At 36.5% G+C, this 20,153-nt stretch overlaps 1 protein-coding gene across 1 annotated transcript; it reads left to right on the top strand.

Annotated features, from left to right (window-relative positions):
• Positions 1-843: 843 nt before the first annotated feature.
• Positions 844-2,002, top strand: LOC135171654 (uncharacterized). The gene is made up of 2 exons (XM_064138279.1): positions 844-1,491; positions 1,562-2,002. The coding sequence occupies exons 1-2, from the start codon at positions 844-846 to the stop codon at positions 2,000-2,002; spliced, it is 1,089 nt and encodes a 362-aa protein (XP_063994349.1).
• The last annotated feature ends 18,151 nt before the right edge of the window (positions 2,003-20,153 follow it).

Below are 20,153 nucleotides of genomic sequence, written 5' to 3'. Positions count from 1 at the left end.
AGCTAATTATTTAAATGTTAATTATCTCATTATGCAATAGCCCTACAGTGTTTTGTCAAGAGATCTTTTTTATTGTAAATTTAATTTACAACAAGAAAGGTCTCTTGACAAAATGCTGTAAAAGCGCCTATTATCGAGATAATTAATAATAAACAATCGCGGTCGGAATTCCGAGGGGATAGCTCGCGATTTTCGCGGAATGGGGTGCAATAAACATAAACGAGGCCTACTGTGACCCCTCAAATTTTTTTTTTATTATAAAATTCTTTTGGTCCAGGATGGGGAAAGGGAAAAAGAGAGTACTCTCACGTGAGATTATTCTGGGGGCCCTGAAGAGGGCCGAATTTTTTTTGGTAATGGCTCGCGATTTTCCCCGAATGGGGGCAATAAACGCAAAAAAAGCAGCAAACAGCTAGGGACCCTTTTAAATGTGAGTTTCCTAAGTGATTGGGCTACCTAGCTGTTGTAAAAGCCGATGTGGAAGGGACGCTGTGTCGCACAGCTTTACGACTTGACCCTTTGGTGTGAGCAAAAAAAGGGTTTTCCCACCAGCCGTATGGATTGTTAATGTGGGAGGTTGAAGTCCAAATTTCCCATATGCTTACGTTGGAACAATGGAACGAGAGGAACAAGCCAATGGAGAGGAACCGGCCATTTTCAGCAATAAAAATTATTATTTTCCTATTGGAGAGGGGAAGCTTCTCCACCAATTTTTCCAATGCGTCAGTATCCCGAAAAACCTCTTTGAAGACAGAGTTGGATCTTACGCATTCTTGCTCTGTACTCGAATTAGTGTCCTTAAATTGGTGATAAGAAACTGCAGTGAAAGTGATTGATAGCATAATGGTGAAGTACACTGCTGTGGAATATGCGGATATGGTGTCCATCTATGGTGTTGCGAGGGGTAATGGCTTGCAAGCAGCACGGTTGTACGCGGAACAGTACCCTCAACGAAGGGTACCTGATTCACGTACATTCCGAGACGCCCTCCAACGTCTTCGGGAAGGCAATATTCTCCCGCGATATGGGGGGGAAGGGCGTCCGAGACATGCTGCTGGGGTTCGCGTGGAGGAGGCGATCCTGGAGGCCGTGGAGGAGGATCCCGAACAATCGATCAGCAGCATCGCGGCTTCACTGGGAGTTGGAGAGAGCAGGGTCCAACGAGTTTTACGGGAGGAAGGCTTTCGCCCGTGGAAATTCACCCCGGTCCAGGACTTGAAGCCGGAGGACCTCCCGAAGCGTGTGGCCTTCTGTCGATGGCTCCTCGACAGAAGTGAAGAGCCAGACTTCCTCAGGAACATGTTATGGACGGACGAAAAACTTTTTGCGAAGAAGGGCATCGTCAACCAGCACAATGAGCATCATTGGGCGGTTGACAACCCCCGACTCGCAAGAAGTTCAAAGTTCCAATATCGCTGGGGAACGTTGAATATCTGGGGAGGAATCCTGGGCGATGAAGTCCACATTCATCATCTTCCAGGACGTCTGGACGTAAGTATGCCCCATTGCCAATACTGCTTTTCTTGTTGGACTGCAACTATTTACCTTTTTGTTATTGCAGGGTGGGAACTATTTGGGGTTTCTCCAGGAGCATCTTCCGGGGATAGTTGGTGATGGCCCGGATTCCCGAGATGTGTGGTTCCAGCATGACGGAGCACCAGCCCATACCTGCGTTCCGGTGGTCCAGCAGCTGAATGAATGGTTTCCCCAGCGTTGGATCGGGAACCGGAACGACCGGGACAGGGCCGGACACCGCCAACCGCCCGTTGCGTGGCCCCCACGATCTCCAGATCTTACCCCACTCGATTTTTTCTTGTGGGGTACTCTGGAGTCGCGCGTCCACGCTCATCACCCCGCGAATCAGGAGGAAATGGTTGCACTGCTGCACGCTGCAGTTGCAACTATCACTCCTGGTGAACTGGAGCGAATGCGGAGCAATCTGCTTCAACGGGCCCGACTGTGCATCGCCGCTGGAGGTGGACATTTTGAGAACCACTTATAGTTCACCAAAAAAAAATCGGCCCTTTTCAGGGCCACCAGAAGAATCTAACGTGAGAGTACTCTCTTTTTCCCTTTCCCCATCCTGGATCAAAAGAATTTTATAATAAAAAAAATATTTGAGGGGTCACAGTAGGCCTCGTTTATCTTTATTGCACCTCATTCCGCGAAAATCGCGAGCTATCCCCTCTGAAATTTGCCCGCGATTGTTTATTATTAATTATCTCGATAATAGGCGCTTTTACAGCATTTTGTCAAGAGACCTTTCTTGTTGTAAATTAAATTTACAATAAAAAAGATCTCTTGACAAAACACTGTAGGGCTATTGCATAATGAGATAATTAACATTTAAATAATTAGCTTTGGAACGCCAAGGGGGATGCCCACGATTTTCCGAATTTTTCCAACAAAAAACCCGTTTTGCCAATTATCTTGTAAACAAATGGGTTTACAACATTTTGGCAAGACGGCTTTTTTGCGAGAAATGCCATTTTAAACATTAATGATCTTATCGAAAAATCGCGTAGATGTCTTAATTTGCTGATTAATCGCGGATTGTTGTTTAAAATTCAAATCCAATTATTCAATAAACAAATGGATTTACGGGATTCCACCAGGAGACATTTATTGTAGATAATTTTATTCTCTGTAAAAAATGTCTCGTGACAAAAGGCCGTAAATCCATTTGTTTAGTTGATAATCAAGAAATCGCGGTTATTGCGCCGGATTCCGCGAAAATCGCGAGCTATCCCCTCTGAAATTTGCCCGCGATTGTTTATTATTAATTATCTCGATAATAGGCGCTTTTACAGCATTTTGTCAAGAGACCTTTCTTGTTGTAAATTAAATTTACAATAAAAAAGATCTCTTGACAAAACACTGTAGGGCTATTGCATAATGAGATAATTAACATTTAAATAATTAGCTTTGGAACGCCAAGGGGGATGCCCACGATTTTCCGAATTTTTCCAACAAAAAACCCGTTTTGCCAATTATCTTGTAAACAAATGGGTTTACAACATTTTGGCAAGACGGCTTTTTTGCGAGAAATGCCATTTTAAACATTAATGATCTTATCGAAAAATCGCGTAGATGTCTTAATTTGCTAATTAATCGCGGATTGTTGTTTAAAATTCAAATCCAATTATTCAATAAACAAATGGATTTACGGGATTCCACCAGGAGACATTTATTGTAGATAATTTTATTCTCTGTAAAAAATGTCTCGTGACAAAAGGCCGTAAATCCATTTGTTTAGTTGATAATCAAGAAATCGCGGTTATTGCGCCGGATTCCGCGAAAATCGCGAGCTATCCCCTCTGAAATTTGCCCGCGATTGTTTATTATTAATTATCTCGATAATAGGCGCTTTTACAGCATTTTGTCAAGAGACCTTTCTTGTTGTAAATTAAATTTACAATAAAAAAGATCTCTTGACAAAACACTGTAGGGCTATTGCATAATGAGATAATTAACATTTAAATAATTAGCTTTGGAACGCCAAGGGGGATGCCCACGATTTTTCGAATTTTTCCAACAAAAAACCCGTTTTGCCAATTATCTTGTAAACAAATGGGTTTACAACATTTTGGCAAGACGGCTTTTTTGCGAGAAATGCCATTTTAAACATTAATGATCTTATCGAAAAATCGCGTAGATGTCTTAATTTGCTGATTAATCGCGGATTGTTGTTTAAAATTCAAATCCAATTATTCAATAAACAAATGGATTTACGGGATTCCACCAGGAGACATTTATTGTAGATAATTTTATTCTCTGTAAAAAATGTCTCGTGACAAAAGGCCGTAAATCCATTTGTTTAGTTGATAATCAAGAAATCGCGGTTATTGCGCCGGATTCCGCGAAAATCGCGAGCTATCCCCTCTGAAATTTGCCCGCGATTGTTTATTATTAATTATCTCGATAATAGGCGCTTTTACAGCATTTTGTCAAGAGACCTTTCTTGTTGTAAATTAAATTTACAATAAAAAAGATCTCTTGACAAAACACTGTAGGGCTATTGCATAATGAGATAATTAACATTTAAATAATTAGCTTTGGAACGCCAAGGGGGATGCCCACGATTTTCCGAATTTTTCCAACAAAAAACCCGTTTTGCCAATTATCTTGTAAACAAATGGGTTTACAACATTTTGGCAAGACGGCTTTTTTGCGAGAAATGCCATTTTAAACATTAATGATCTTATCGAAAAATCGCGTAGATGTCTTAATTTGCTGATTAATCGCGGATTGTTGTTTAAAATTCAAATCCAATTATTCAATAAACAAATGGATTTACGGGATTCCACCAGGAGACATTTATTGTAGATAATTTTATTCTCTGTAAAAAATGTCTCGTGACAAAAGGCCGTAAATCCATTTGTTTAGTTGATAATCAAGAAATCGCGGTTATTGCGCCGGATTCCGCGAAAATCGCGAGCTATCCCCTCTGAAATTTGCCCGCGATTGTTTATTATTAATTATCTCGATAATAGGCGCTTTTACAGCATTTTGTCAAGAGACCTTTCTTGTTGTAAATTAAATTTACAATAAAAAAGATCTCTTGACAAAACACTGTAGGGCTATTGCATAATGAGATAATTAACATTTAAATAATTAGCTTTGGAACGCCAAGGGGGATGCCCACGATTTTCCGAATTTTTCCAACAAAAAACCCGTTTTGCCAATTATCTTGTAAACAAATGGGTTTACAACATTTTGGCAAGACGGCTTTTTTGCGAGAAATGCCATTTTAAACATTAATGATCTTATCGAAAAATCGCGTAGATGTCTTAATTTGCTAATTAATCGCGGATTGTTGTTTAAAATTCAAATCCAATTATTCAATAAACAAATGGATTTACGGGATTCCACCAGGAGACATTTATTGTAGATAATTTTATTCTCTGTAAAAAATGTCTCGTGACAAAAGGCCGTAAATCCATTTGTTTAGTTGATAATCAAGAAATCGCGGTTATTGCGCCGGATTCCGCGAAAATCGCGAGCTATCCCCTCTGAAATTTGCCCGCGATTGTTTATTATTAATTATCTCGATAATAGGCGCTTTTACAGCATTTTGTCAAGAGACCTTTCTTGTTGTAAATTAAATTTACAATAAAAAAGATCTCTTGACAAAACACTGTAGGGCTATTGCATAATGAGATAATTAACATTTAAATAATTAGCTTTGGAACGCCAAGGGGGATGCCCACGATTTTTCGAATTTTTCCAACAAAAAACCCGTTTTGCCAATTATCTTGTAAACAAATGGGTTTACAACATTTTGGCAAGACGGCTTTTTTGCGAGAAATGCCATTTTAAACATTAATGATCTTATCGAAAAATCGCGTAGATGTCTTAATTTGCTGATTAATCGCGGATTGTTGTTTAAAATTCAAATCCAATTATTCAATAAACAAATGGATTTACGGGATTCCACCAGGAGACATTTATTGTAGATAATTTTATTCTCTGTAAAAAATGTCTCGTGACAAAAGGCCGTAAATCCATTTGTTTAGTTGATAATCAAGAAATCGCGGTTATTGCGCCGGATTCCGCGAAAATCGCGAGCTATCCCCTCTGAAATTTGCCCGCGATTGTTTATTATTAATTATCTCGATAATAGGCGCTTTTACAGCATTTTGTCAAGAGACCTTTCTTGTTGTAAATTAAATTTACAATAAAAAAGATCTCTTGACAAAACACTGTAGGGCTATTGCATAATGAGATAATTAACATTTAAATAATTAGCTTTGGAACGCCAAGGGGGATGCCCACGATTTTTCGAATTTTTCCAACAAAAAACCCGTTTTGCCAATTATCTTGTAAACAAATGGGTTTACAACATTTTGGCAAGACGGCTTTTTTGCGAGAAATGCCATTTTAAACATTAATGATCTTATCGAAAAATCGCGTAGATGTCTTAATTTGCTGATTAATCGCGGATTGTTGTTTAAAATTCAAATCCAATTATTCAATAAACAAATGGATTTACGGGATTCCACCAGGAGACATTTATTGTAGATAATTTTATTCTCTGTAAAAAATGTCTCGTGACAAAAGGCCGTAAATCCATTTGTTTAGTTGATAATCAAGAAATCGCGGTTATTGCGCCGGATTCCGCGAAAATCGCGAGCTATCCCCTCTGAAATTTGCCCGCGATTGTTTATTATTAATTATCTCGATAATAGGCGCTTTTACAGCATTTTGTCAAGAGACCTTTCTTGTTGTAAATTAAATTTACAATAAAAAAGATCTCTTGACAAAACACTGTAGGGCTATTGCATAATGAGATAATTAACATTTAAATAATTAGCTTTGGAACGCCAAGGGGGATGCCCACGATTTTCCGAATTTTTCCAACAAAAAACCCGTTTTGCCAATTATCTTGTAAACAAATGGGTTTACAACATTTTGGCAAGACGGCTTTTTTGCGAGAAATGCCATTTTAAACATTAATGATCTTATCGAAAAATCGCGTAGATGTCTTAATTTGCTAATTAATCGCGGATTGTTGTTTAAAATTCAAATCCAATTATTCAATAAACAAATGGATTTACGGGATTCCACCAGGAGACATTTATTGTAGATAATTTTATTCTCTGTAAAAAATGTCTCGTGACAAAAGGCCGTAAATCCATTTGTTTAGTTGATAATCAAGAAATCGCGGTTATTGCGCCGGATTCCGCGAAAATCGCGAGCTATCCCCTCTGAAATTTGCCCGCGATTGTTTATTATTAATTATCTCGATAATAGGCGCTTTTACAGCATTTTGTCAAGAGACCTTTCTTGTTGTAAATTAAATTTACAATAAAAAAGATCTCTTGACAAAACACTGTAGGGCTATTGCATAATGAGATAATTAACATTTAAATAATTAGCTTTGGAACGCCAAGGGGGATGCCCACGATTTTTCGAATTTTTCCAACAAAAAACCCGTTTTGCCAATTATCTTGTAAACAAATGGGTTTACAACATTTTGGCAAGACGGCTTTTTTGCGAGAAATGCCATTTTAAACATTAATGATCTTATCGAAAAATCGCGTAGATGTCTTAATTTGCTGATTAATCGCGGATTGTTGTTTAAAATTCAAATCCAATTATTCAATAAACAAATGGATTTACGGGATTCCACCAGGAGACATTTATTGTAGATAATTTTATTCTCTGTAAAAAATGTCTCGTGACAAAAGGCCGTAAATCCATTTGTTTAGTTGATAATCAAGAAATCGCGGTTATTGCGCCGGATTCCGCGAAAATCGCGAGCTATCCCCTCTGAAATTTGCCCGCGATTGTTTATTATTAATTATCTCGATAATAGGCGCTTTTACAGCATTTTGTCAAGAGACCTTTCTTGTTGTAAATTAAATTTACAATAAAAAAGATCTCTTGACAAAACACTGTAGGGCTATTGCATAATGAGATAATTAACATTTAAATAATTAGCTTTGGAACGCCAAGGGGGATGCCCACGATTTTCCGAATTTTTCCAACAAAAAACCCGTTTTGCCAATTATCTTGTAAACAAATGGGTTTACAACATTTTGGCAAGACGGCTTTTTTGCGAGAAATGCAATTTTAAACATTAATGATCTTATCGAAAAATCGCGTAGATGTCTTAATTTGCTAATTAATCGCGGATTGTTGTTTAAAATTCAAATCCAATTATTCAATAAACAAATGGATTTACGGGATTCCACCAGGAGACATTTATTGTAGATAATTTTATTCTCTGTAAAAAATGTCTCGTGACAAAAGGCCGTAAATCCATTTGTTTAGTTGATAATCAAGAAATCGCGGTTATTGCGCCGGATTCCGCGAAAATCGCGAGCTATCCCCTCTGAAATTTGCCCGCGATTGTTTATTATTAATTATCTCGATAATAGGCGCTTTTACAGCATTTTGTCAAGAGACCTTTCTTGTTGTAAATTAAATTTACAATAAAAAAGATCTCTTGACAAAACACTGTAGGGCTATTGCATAATGAGATAATTAACATTTAAATAATTAGCTTTGGAACGCCAAGGGGGATGCCCACGATTTTTCGAATTTTTCCAACAAAAAACCCGTTTTGCCAATTATCTTGTAAACAAATGGGTTTACAACATTTTGGCAAGACGGCTTTTTTGCGAGAAATGCCATTTTAAACATTAATGATCTTATCGAAAAATCGCGTAGATGTCTTAATTTGCTGATTAATCGCGGATTGTTGTTTAAAATTCAAATCCAATTATTCAATAAACAAATGGATTTACGGGATTCCACCAGGAGACATTTATTGTAGATAATTTTATTCTCTGTAAAAAATGTCTCGTGACAAAAGGCCGTAAATCCATTTGTTTAGTTGATAATCAAGAAATCGCGGTTATTGCGCCGGATTCCGCGAAAATCGCGAGCTATCCCCTCTGAAATTTGCCCGCGATTGTTTATTATTAATTATCTCGATAATAGGCGCTTTTACAGCATTTTGTCAAGAGACCTTTCTTGTTGTAAATTAAATTTACAATAAAAAAGATCTCTTGACAAAACACTGTAGGGCTATTGCATAATGAGATAATTAACATTTAAATAATTAGCTTTGGAACGCCAAGGGGGATGCCCACGATTTTCCGAATTTTTCCAACAAAAAACCCGTTTTGCCAATTATCTTGTAAACAAATGGGTTTACAACATTTTGGCAAGACGGCTTTTTTGCGAGAAATGCCATTTTAAACATTAATGATCTTATCGAAAAATCGCGTAGATGTCTTAATTTGCTAATTAATCGCGGATTGTTGTTTAAAATTCAAATCCAATTATTCAATAAACAAATGGATTTACGGGATTCCACCAGGAGACATTTATTGTAGATAATTTTATTCTCTGTAAAAAATGTCTCGTGACAAAAGGCCGTAAATCCATTTGTTTAGTTGATAATCAAGAAATCGCGGTTATTGCGCCGGATTCCGCGAAAATCGCGAGCTATCCCCTCTGAAATTTGCCCGCGATTGTTTATTATTAATTATCTCGATAATAGGCGCTTTTACAGCATTTTGTCAAGAGACCTTTCTTGTTGTAAATTAAATTTACAATAAAAAAGATCTCTTGACAAAACACTGTAGGGCTATTGCATAATGAGATAATTAACATTTAAATAATTAGCTTTGGAACGCCAAGGGGGATGCCCACGATTTTTCGAATTTTTCCAACAAAAAACCCGTTTTGCCAATTATCTTGTAAACAAATGGGTTTACAACATTTTGGCAAGACGGCTTTTTTGCGAGAAATGCCATTTTAAACATTAATGATCTTATCGAAAAATCGCGTAGATGTCTTAATTTGCTAATTAATCGCGGATTGTTGTTTAAAATTCAAATCCAATTATTCAATAAACAAATGGATTTACGGGATTCCACCAGGAGACATTTATTGTAGATAATTTTATTCTCTGTAAAAAATGTCTCGTGACAAAAGGCCGTAAATCCATTTGTTTAGTTGATAATCAAGAAATCGCGGTTATTGCGCCGGATTCCGCGAAAATCGCGAGCTATCCCCTCTGAAATTTGCCCGCGATTGTTTATTATTAATTATCTCGATAATAGGCGCTTTTACAGCATTTTGTCAAGAGACCTTTCTTGTTGTAAATTAAATTTACAATAAAAAAGATCTCTTGACAAAACACTGTAGGGCTATTGCATAATGAGATAATTAACATTTAAATAATTAGCTTTGGAACGCCAAGGGGGATGCCCACGATTTTCCGAATTTTTCCAACAAAAAACCCGTTTTGCCAATTATCTTGTAAACAAATGGGTTTACAACATTTTGGCAAGACGGCTTTTTTGCGAGAAATGCAATTTTAAACATTAATGATCTTATCGAAAAATCGCGTAGATGTCTTAATTTGCTAATTAATCGCGGATTGTTGTTTAAAATTCAAATCCAATTATTCAATAAACAAATGGATTTACGGGATTCCACCAGGAGACATTTATTGTAGATAATTTTATTCTCTGTAAAAAATGTCTCGTGACAAAAGGCCGTAAATCCATTTGTTTAGTTGATAATCAAGAAATCGCGGTTATTGCGCCGGATTCCGCGAAAATCGCGAGCTATCCCCTCTGAAATTTGCCCGCGATTGTTTATTATTAATTATCTCGATAATAGGCGCTTTTACAGCATTTTGTCAAGAGACCTTTCTTGTTGTAAATTAAATTTACAATAAAAAAGATCTCTTGACAAAACACTGTAGGGCTATTGCATAATGAGATAATTAACATTTAAATAATTAGCTTTGGAACGCCAAGGGGGATGCCCACGATTTTTCGAATTTTTCCAACAAAAAACCCGTTTTGCCAATTATCTTGTAAACAAATGGGTTTACAACATTTTGGCAAGACGGCTTTTTTGCGAGAAATGCCATTTTAAACATTAATGATCTTATCGAAAAATCGCGTAGATGTCTTAATTTGCTGATTAATCGCGGATTGTTGTTTAAAATTCAAATCCAATTATTCAATAAACAAATGGATTTACGGGATTCCACCAGGAGACATTTATTGTAGATAATTTTATTCTCTGTAAAAAATGTCTCGTGACAAAAGGCCGTAAATCCATTTGTTTAGTTGATAATCAAGAAATCGCGGTTATTGCGCCGGATTCCGCGAAAATCGCGAGCTATCCCCTCTGAAATTTGCCCGCGATTGTTTATTATTAATTATCTCGATAATAGGCGCTTTTACAGCATTTTGTCAAGAGACCTTTCTTGTTGTAAATTAAATTTACAATAAAAAAGATCTCTTGACAAAACACTGTAGGGCTATTGCATAATGAGATAATTAACATTTAAATAATTAGCTTTGGAACGCCAAGGGGGATGCCCACGATTTTCCGAATTTTTCCAACAAAAAACCCGTTTTGCCAATTATCTTGTAAACAAATGGGTTTACAACATTTTGGCAAGACGGCTTTTTTGCGAGAAATGCCATTTTAAACATTAATGATCTTATCGAAAAATCGCGTAGATGTCTTAATTTGCTGATTAATCGCGGATTGTTGTTTAAAATTCAAATCCAATTATTCAATAAACAAATGGATTTACGGGATTCCACCAGGAGACATTTATTGTAGATAATTTTATTCTCTGTAAAAAATGTCTCGTGACAAAAGGCCGTAAATCCATTTGTTTAGTTGATAATCAAGAAATCGCGGTTATTGCGCCGGATTCCGCGAAAATCGCGAGCTATCCCCTCTGAAATTTGCCCGCGATTGTTTATTATTAATTATCTCGATAATAGGCGCTTTTACAGCATTTTGTCAAGAGACCTTTCTTGTTGTAAATTAAATTTACAATAAAAAAGATCTCTTGACAAAACACTGTAGGGCTATTGCATAATGAGATAATTAACATTTAAATAATTAGCTTTGGAACGCCAAGGGGGATGCCCACGATTTTCCGAATTTTTCCAACAAAAAACCCGTTTTGCCAATTATCTTGTAAACAAATGGGTTTACAACATTTTGGCAAGACGGCTTTTTTGCGAGAAATGCAATTTTAAACATTAATGATCTTATCGAAAAATCGCGTAGATGTCTTAGTTTAATAATTAATCGCGGATTGTTGTTTAAATTTTACATCCAATTATTACATAAACAAATGGATTTACGGGACCCGCCATAAGACATTTGTTGTAGACAATTTGATTCTTTGATAATCAAGAAATCGCGTTTATTATTTAACGTGTTTATTATTATTTCGACAATTTTAAACAATAATTATGTAATTTAATCACCCCCTCTACCCCCCCCCCCAAGGTTTGTCTTGAAATTGGCAATGATTGAGAGAGAAATATCTTCCCCCCCCCCTCTCTTCCTCTCACTAGCGGAATGGAACGTCCGTCCGTGGAGAAGGGGAAGCACGCACACCGCTTACCCGCGGCACACGGACGTACAGCCGCGCAAAGCTCGCGCCCCATTGGCCGCTCTTTTCACCCCCATATCTCGATAGGGGTGCGTCGGGGCGAAAAGTGGAAAAGGACTTTTCGGTTCCAAACCACCCCCCAAACACGCCGGTGCACCATTTACAATAACATAAAGGGGACCCTGTATATGGACAGATCATCAATGATCCAGTTGAAGCGGATATAATGGTGAAACATCTTGAAGTTGAAGTGCATATCATGGTGAAACATCTTCCACGACATCTTGATGACGATCATTGCATCAATGTACACATTAATAAAAAGAAAATTAACAAGTCCAGTCATGTGAGTGGTCTCATCAACAAGAGAACAATTATGGTTTGGCTGCAGTATGGAACCAATGAATTAACGATATCATACGATTTATACATAGAGCATTATTGGTATATACTCCCTCTGGCGCAGCAGAATTAGAAGAAGATTTGAACACTATGCCCATGATTTTAAGTGGTGATGTTAATGTAAATTTTGCCTTGAAAGAAGCTCTACCACTTGTACAATTTTTAGAAAGTAAATTTAATCTAAAAATGAATAATTATGCCAAAGACTCAACAACCTGATCAGGCACTACAATCGATGCAATTTTCTCAAGATATTTATATAATTTACAATCCCGAGTTTTCATTTTATATTTGTTAGATCACAAACTAATTGTATCTTTTCTTGAACATGGAAGTATGGAAGTGAATGAATAGATTTTTTATAAATGGCGGCGAAAACGTCAACTAACTTTTTTTTCATTTACCTAACACACTTAGAAATTCCCGAATAATGAATAGTGGCTTCGGTTATCGGGGAAATAATTCTATCTCATAAAACTTGCTGGCTAGGGTGTGTATTTTCATTTCTAGTGCCCATCGAGATCCATGAAGTTTCACTTCTATCGCCTAGCTTTCTAGGCTAATAATTTTTTTGTAATTAGTTTTGTAATAACGGACCGCTCATCAAGAGTTCATTATAATTAACATTATTCAAACCGACGTATTTTTTACTGAATAAACGTGACTTGTGGTGACACGTGCTGAGTGTGTGATTTTTGAAGTGAAAACTTCTTATGGCGCGTTGGGCACTTTTGTGGGTGAGCATTTTGTCGTGAAGTCGCGACAGATGAGATTTTACAGTGGTGCCAGATGCGGAACTCACACGTCTCCCACTGCCCCACTCCGCAGCAGTAGTTGCGCGAAGGAGTTGCGCATGAAACCCCCACGCGTGGGATTTTTGCCCCCGTCTGGCATCACTGCTATTAGTATACGCATAGGTATATATGAGCTGTTTCTTTCTTCCGCTAGGCAAATAACTTCCTTTTTTAGCAACAGTTACATTAAAAGAATATAAGTTTGGCGCTAGCGTTTAAAAAAACGCTGCATTTAAAGTTTAAAGTTGATAAATTTCTACAAAATGACAGAAAATCTCAAAATTTTGGGGAATTAGGAAAATTATCAGTATGCTCATATCAGCTAAGAATTACAAATTATCGGAAAGCCGGAAAAGTAGGAAAACCCGAAAAACCAAAAATATACTCAATTTAGTAGAGCATTTCACTAGGGACGTGAATCGACGATCGGAAAATCGCTAAAAATTATGGGAACGCCGGAAAAGGAGGAAAACCCAAAAATCGAAAATTTACTCAATTTAGTAGAGAATTTCACTAGGGACGTGAATCGACGATCGGAAATTCGGATGGTCGGAAAAAATATATATGCTACGATTACAGCTTAAAAAAAATCTACATTTTTATTTTTGATTATAGATTTGTCTTGGAAATGGATGCGGTTTTACATGAATTTGATTTAACGATGTCCAATGATCGCAATCTTAGCACAAAAAAATACAAAACTACTAGTGATGCAGTATTCACAAGAAATATAAATAGATTTAAATCAAAATTGTTCATTTCACACTTTAGTTACCATAGACCTATTGTTTCAGTTTTAGAATTTGATGAAAATGCTGATAATGATGGTGTAAGAGTTGTTGAAATTATGGATGAGAATTGATAAATTTTGTATTTACTATTTACTAACATTTACGCATTTAAATAAAACCACTTCCTTCGAATATAATTTCTATATTATTATACTTCATGTCCATTCAAAAAGTGCCCACATTGCTTTGATAAAATTGATTTTTTATGTACAATTTCTCATGTCGCGAGCGCACCTAAAAATGCTCACCCAAAAAAGTGCCCAACGCGCCATAAGTTCAAGTTGTCACTTCTACCTGCACTCCCGGAGTGCAACGAGTTTTTTTTTCATTTATATTATATCAATTTTTTTGGTATAAATGGTTAATCATTAATCGAAATACCTCATGAGAATAATATCAAAGGGTTTTTCGATTGATGATTCACCATTTCTTTAAAAAAAAATTACGTCACTTCACGTGAATAACGGATAGTAAGTGAGCGAGAGAGGGGGGGAAAGATATTTCTCTCTCGCTCATTGACAATTTCAAGCACCGCGAGCGCGAGCGTATTTCTGTTTTTTAAACGGTTTTATTTAGCTCACCCTGCTTGTTTTATTTTTTATTATTTATTCTTGGGTCAAATTTAGTAATTCAAATTTCACCCTCTTCCTGTCAACCGATTAATCTGAAATTTTGTATACACTTTGGATTTTGGTGACAGTACAATTATGTTTACTCATTATCATTATAAATTCAAGATGGCCGCCGCTATAAAATGACGGAGAATTTATGTTTTATTATTCCCATCAATATGGGTATCTAATGAACGGGCTCAACAAGCAGAATACAATATACTGTTACGTGTCCCCCTTCGAAGACTCCTTCATTTGTCTACGATCTGAACTTCCTCAGAATCACGACTGTCTTTGGATATAACATTAGTCTTGTATGTCTCTCGTCGGAGCTCTGAAGTGTCACATCGTAATACTCTTTGTAACTAATACACCGCCCCAAACATTTACCAACCTGTGTCGTCTTTATTCTTCGCTGGATATAACATTGGTGTCAGAAGTGGGATTAATTAAAACCTACGAGCCTAAAAAATTTGACTTCGAGCTGCGGAAAATTATTTTTTTTCTCCTTTATTGGCAATTCAACAACTCAAAATATCCATGGAACTCTTCAAAACCGTATACCAGGAAATCAGTGATACCTCAATGCCCTACAATGTGTTCTTCGGCTCTGCAACCGTGTACTTCGAGAAAACCAAACACGTTACAATCAGTTCCAGCAGTCCCAGACATGACTCTTCAACATGAAGCGGACGCCACCATACCCTTCTCGGAGGAACACAACAGATAACATTTTGAATTATTTCCCTTCTCACTCTTTTGCTTTTACTAATTGTAATGATGCTGCGAATGCTAACGCTAATCCTCGCTAATCCTAGTTCAACCGTTCTAGTTCATCCTCGCTAATCCTAGTTCAGCCGTCCATGGCCAATGGAGCATGATCTAGAATCATTACTTATGTCTGTTGTAGCAGACGGGCCTCATCACTTATGTCTGTTGTAGCAGACCGGCCTCATCACTTATGTCTGTTGTAGCAGACGGGCCTCATCACTTGTATCTGTTGTAGCAGACTGGCCTGATTACTTATGTCTGTTGTAGCAGACGGGCCTCATCACTTGTGTCTGTTGTAGCAGACTGGCCTGATTACTTATGTTTGTTGTAGCAGACTGGCCTGATTACTTATGTCTGTTGTAGCAGACGGGCCTCATTACTTGTGTCTGTTGTAGCAGACGGGCCTGATTACTTGTGTCTGTTGTAGCAGACTGGCCTGATTACTTATGTCGGTTGTAGCAGACGGGCCTCATTACTTGTGTCTGTTGTAGCAGACGGGCCTCATTACTTGTGTCTGTTGTAGCAGACGGGCCCCATTACTTGTGTCTGTTGTAGCAGACGGGCCTGATTACTTGTGTCTGTTGAAGCAGACTGGCCTGATTATTTATTTTTACCTGTTTCACTTTACTCTATCACCTTTGAGTTATTTCAGGATGAATGAATGTGTGTATGTGTCAAAATGAATTTTATACGCTTATTTTTGCATAATGCGTGTAATAATTTCGAAAGCTTTCGAAAAACTGCAATCTTGTGAAGTTTGAATTTTTGGTAGTTGCTTTTAAACTAGTTACTAGTAGTTGTCTGCAGACAAGTAATTTGAAAAAGTAGTTGCTTGTTATTTTCATTGAATGACATTCTCATTTAAATGTTTTTCTTTTCTTTTCTAATTTGAGGAAATCTCTGTGTTGAGTTGTTTTCAGATACTGTACCCATAACGGAAATTTTCAAGTGAACCATTCTGCTGTTTCAGAAAATGAACAATGAAAGTTCGAGTCAAATACTGACATTCACACCCTTAATGAATAAGTCAATTAAGAACACTTTATTCCTCTTACTCAACATAACCCATGGAAAATTGTAACAAACACTTTCGATAAATTATGATTGTATAGAATCAAACAAATATTAATCGGCTGTTCTTTAGCGTTGATTTCTGGGAGGTTTTAGCTAAAGAACAGACTAGGGCCCTCCCTATGTGGGATCTTGCAACGCTCAAATTTTTCAGTTTGTCATAAATTAAAGCAACAAATCCTAGAGTTGTAATACCTCAAATAGTCCCTGGTGTGATTGCCGGGGCGGCAATCTTTTTGTGGAGGGGAGTAGTGTTACGTGTCCCCCTTCGAAGACTCCTTCATTTGTCTACGATCTGAACTTCCTCAGAATCACGACTGTCTTTTGGATATAACATTAGTCTTGTATGTCTCTCGTCGGAGCTCTGAAGTGTCACATCGTAATACTCTTTGTAACTAATAAACCGCCCCAAACATTTACCAACCTGTGTCGTCTTTATTCTTCGCTGGATATAACAATACTATAAAAAATTGAAATTCAAGATGGCGGCCGCTACAAAATGGCAAATAACGTAGGTTTTATCAATCCCATCAATATTGGTGTCAAATGAAAGGACTCAAAAAGCAAAATACAATATACTATAAAAAATTAAAATCCAAGATGGCGGCCTCTACAAAATGGCGGATAACTTAGGTTTTATCAATCCCATCAACATGGGTATCACATGAAAGGTCTCAACAAGTAGAATACAATTTACTATGCAAAATTGAAATCTAAGATGGCCGCCGCTACCAAATGGCTGATAACAACTTTTTATCAATTCCACCAATATGGGTATCAAATAAAAAGGCTTGACAAGAAGAATACAGTGCACTATACAACCTCAATATTTAAGATGCGCGCAGCCACCAAATGGCTTATAATAAAAACTAAAAACTAGAAAATAAAAATAGGTAAAAAAACTTTTCCAGTTAAACGGTTTTATGTTAAACATGCATTGCAATGTTTAAGATGAATGTACTAAAAACCAAAAAATAATAAAATAGATACAGTCGTCGGAATTATAAACATATGCATAGACAAGACTAAAATAAAACCGTGGGGCACGTCAATTGTCTACAATTGTTGATTAAAATGTTTGTTTTGTAATGTTACACTATAATTAGGCAGTTGTTCAACCGACAACGATGGACGTGTAATAAGTAGGGCTAGGATGTGGAAACAAGCTAGCAAGCTCGATTATAAGCGAGTTTTAGGGTTTCATAGTGGTGAGCGAGTAGAACTTTTATCATATGTTTTGTCGATTAAAAACAAACTACGAGCAGTGAAACGATTCCTCGCCAACCAGCAGTGTGAATGTCCAACGATAAACTAGTTGAAACATCTCTTTCATTTACATGGAGTGTAGAACTATTGGAATTTCCATGCGAAAGAAAATAGTAAGTAATTTTCTCACCGTCTGCGGGCCAACTGCCTAACGACGAATTAAACGATTCTTCTGTCGCACATTAACTCGATAATTTGTAGACTATTGACGTGCCCTACGGTTTTATTTTAGTCTAGTCTATGCATATGTTTATAATTCCCACGACTGTATCTATTTTATTATTTTTTGGTTTTTAGTACATTTATCTTAAACATTGCAATGTATGTTTAACATAAAACCGTTTAACTTAAAAAGTTTTTTTACCTATTTTTATTCTGATTGTAGTTGTCAAACAATGTAACTAAGTAATTCAATCAATAATCAATTCACGTACGTAAACTAAATAATTCGAGCATTCCAGTCATGTCTAATGTTGTATGGAACTTTTTCAAAAAAATAGACAGACAAACCATTTCATGTAATGGGTGTGGAAAATCATATAAAACCAGTGGCAATACGACGAATTTATTTACACATCTAAAAAATAAGCATCATCATGCGTTTTTGTAACTTAAAAATAAAAACGCAAGGTCAAGTGAAGTGAATATTACATCAAGAACCTGTGCACCCGTTTCGCGTACTAATTCAACTAGTACCATTAGTAATAGGCCTGCTGAGATAGAAAATAACTTCATGGAATTGTCTGAATCTGCGATTTACGATGATACTGGTGTAAGTATTTTATTTGTGTAAGTTTGTAGCTTCAGAATCTATATATTTCTTCTTCATAACCAGTAACCAGTCACCTAATAATGTGTGATTACATTTTAGTGTTTTCACTTAACCTTAATACTATTTCCGACGACAAGTGTAATGAAATATATACAAAATGTTCAATATGTTTGTTTCAGATTGAATCCTACGAAGATAGTCAGAGGAAAGGCTTGGGGCAACAGACTACACTCATAGGTATGTTTGAAGGTATTTTTTATTGATATCAAATTGCTGTATTGTTTAGATTTTAGTTCATAAGAATGCTCTAATTTTTTTATTTTTCTCAATTTAACAGAGGGTCATAAAACAAGCCAAATAAATGAAGCTTTGGTCTACATGATTGCAAAGACAACATACATCTATCTTGTGTGGAAAAATCAGGATTGAAAAGACTGATGAGCGTTATTACCCACGCTATAAGGCTCCATCACGAACTAGAGTAAGCAAACTATAATATAAAATTATTATCTTATCCTTTTTATTTTTAAATGTTATTTTATGATTCATTCCTCATTACAGATAACTGGCTTGATGGAACAAAGATAGGCCACTACCAAAGCCATTGTAACACAAAAATTAAGTGAGATAAATAATATTGCTTCAACAAGTGATATATCAACTCTCATGAACTGGACACGAAGTTTCATCGTAGTAACAGCGCATTTTCTTAACACAGCAAATAACTACACTCCTAAATCTGAACATGAGATGGTGACATTGATAGCACGAAGAATGTATCAGGTAAGTAAAGTATAAAATAAAAGCATCAAATTAAAAAAAAATAGTAAGTTATAAAAAGTTTCATAAAGTGAACTAATATTGGTCTTCTTTCCTGCAGACAAACACTGCTGATTATATAAAAGAATGCTTTGAAAATATTACCGACGAGTTTTCAATAGTAAAGGATTGCATCTTACCAATTACCACTGATGGTGGTGCTAACATGGTTGCTGCAGTGAATTGTTGTTCTTGATTTATTAACAATTATGTCTATTGATTAGTATTTATCTAGTAATGTGAGATGATGAAAGTAGATTAGGCCAAATATTTTTTTTTTCATATCATACCGATATATCGACATGTTAAATAAGAATATCGATATCGATATATTCAAAAATTACCGATACAATATATATCGATACTTTAATCCATTTCGGACATCACCACTTAGCAATCGGGTATTTGTCCTCACTCTTGGTCAATGATATGAAACCGCTTATTGTCATTGTCTCAGAATACAACAGTTTCACATCATTGTTCAGCGGAAACCACGAGAAGGTGGTGAGGTATGTTCCACCGGGAGAGGAAGGATATGGAAATAGGAGAGTTCGGATGGTATTTTGAAATAAAATCAGAACAACCAACAAAGAAATATATTTTTACATTGATAGATACAACTGATAGATATATTAACTGAAATATTGTAAGACTACAATGGGGTCAATTGAACGCGAAAGTTTTGTGTAAAATGTTAATAGCTCCAGGGCTATTGGATGGAATTGACTAAATCTTCTCCAAATCTGTAGCTGGAATACAGAATTCGGAATAAGAGAATAGTGAGTTCATTTCATTCAGTCCTATTCTAAAAGGGACACACATGTCACAATCGATTGTATCGAAAATCTCGCAAAAGTGAAGGCACGATTCCTTATTGGTTCACTGACAGTGCCGCGAGATTTTTCATTTGAAATATTCTCATATCATTGGTTAGACGTTCGCTCCACCTGGTGTGCCAGC

Source organism: Diachasmimorpha longicaudata, unplaced genomic scaffold (assembly GCF_034640455.1).
Source record: "Diachasmimorpha longicaudata isolate KC_UGA_2023 unplaced genomic scaffold, iyDiaLong2 ctg00000070.1, whole genome shotgun sequence".
Lineage (NCBI taxonomy): Eukaryota > Metazoa > Arthropoda > Insecta > Hymenoptera > Braconidae > Diachasmimorpha > Diachasmimorpha longicaudata.
The sequence above is the reverse complement of the archived record's forward strand: the minus strand, read 5'-3'. Positions and strand labels throughout refer to the sequence as shown.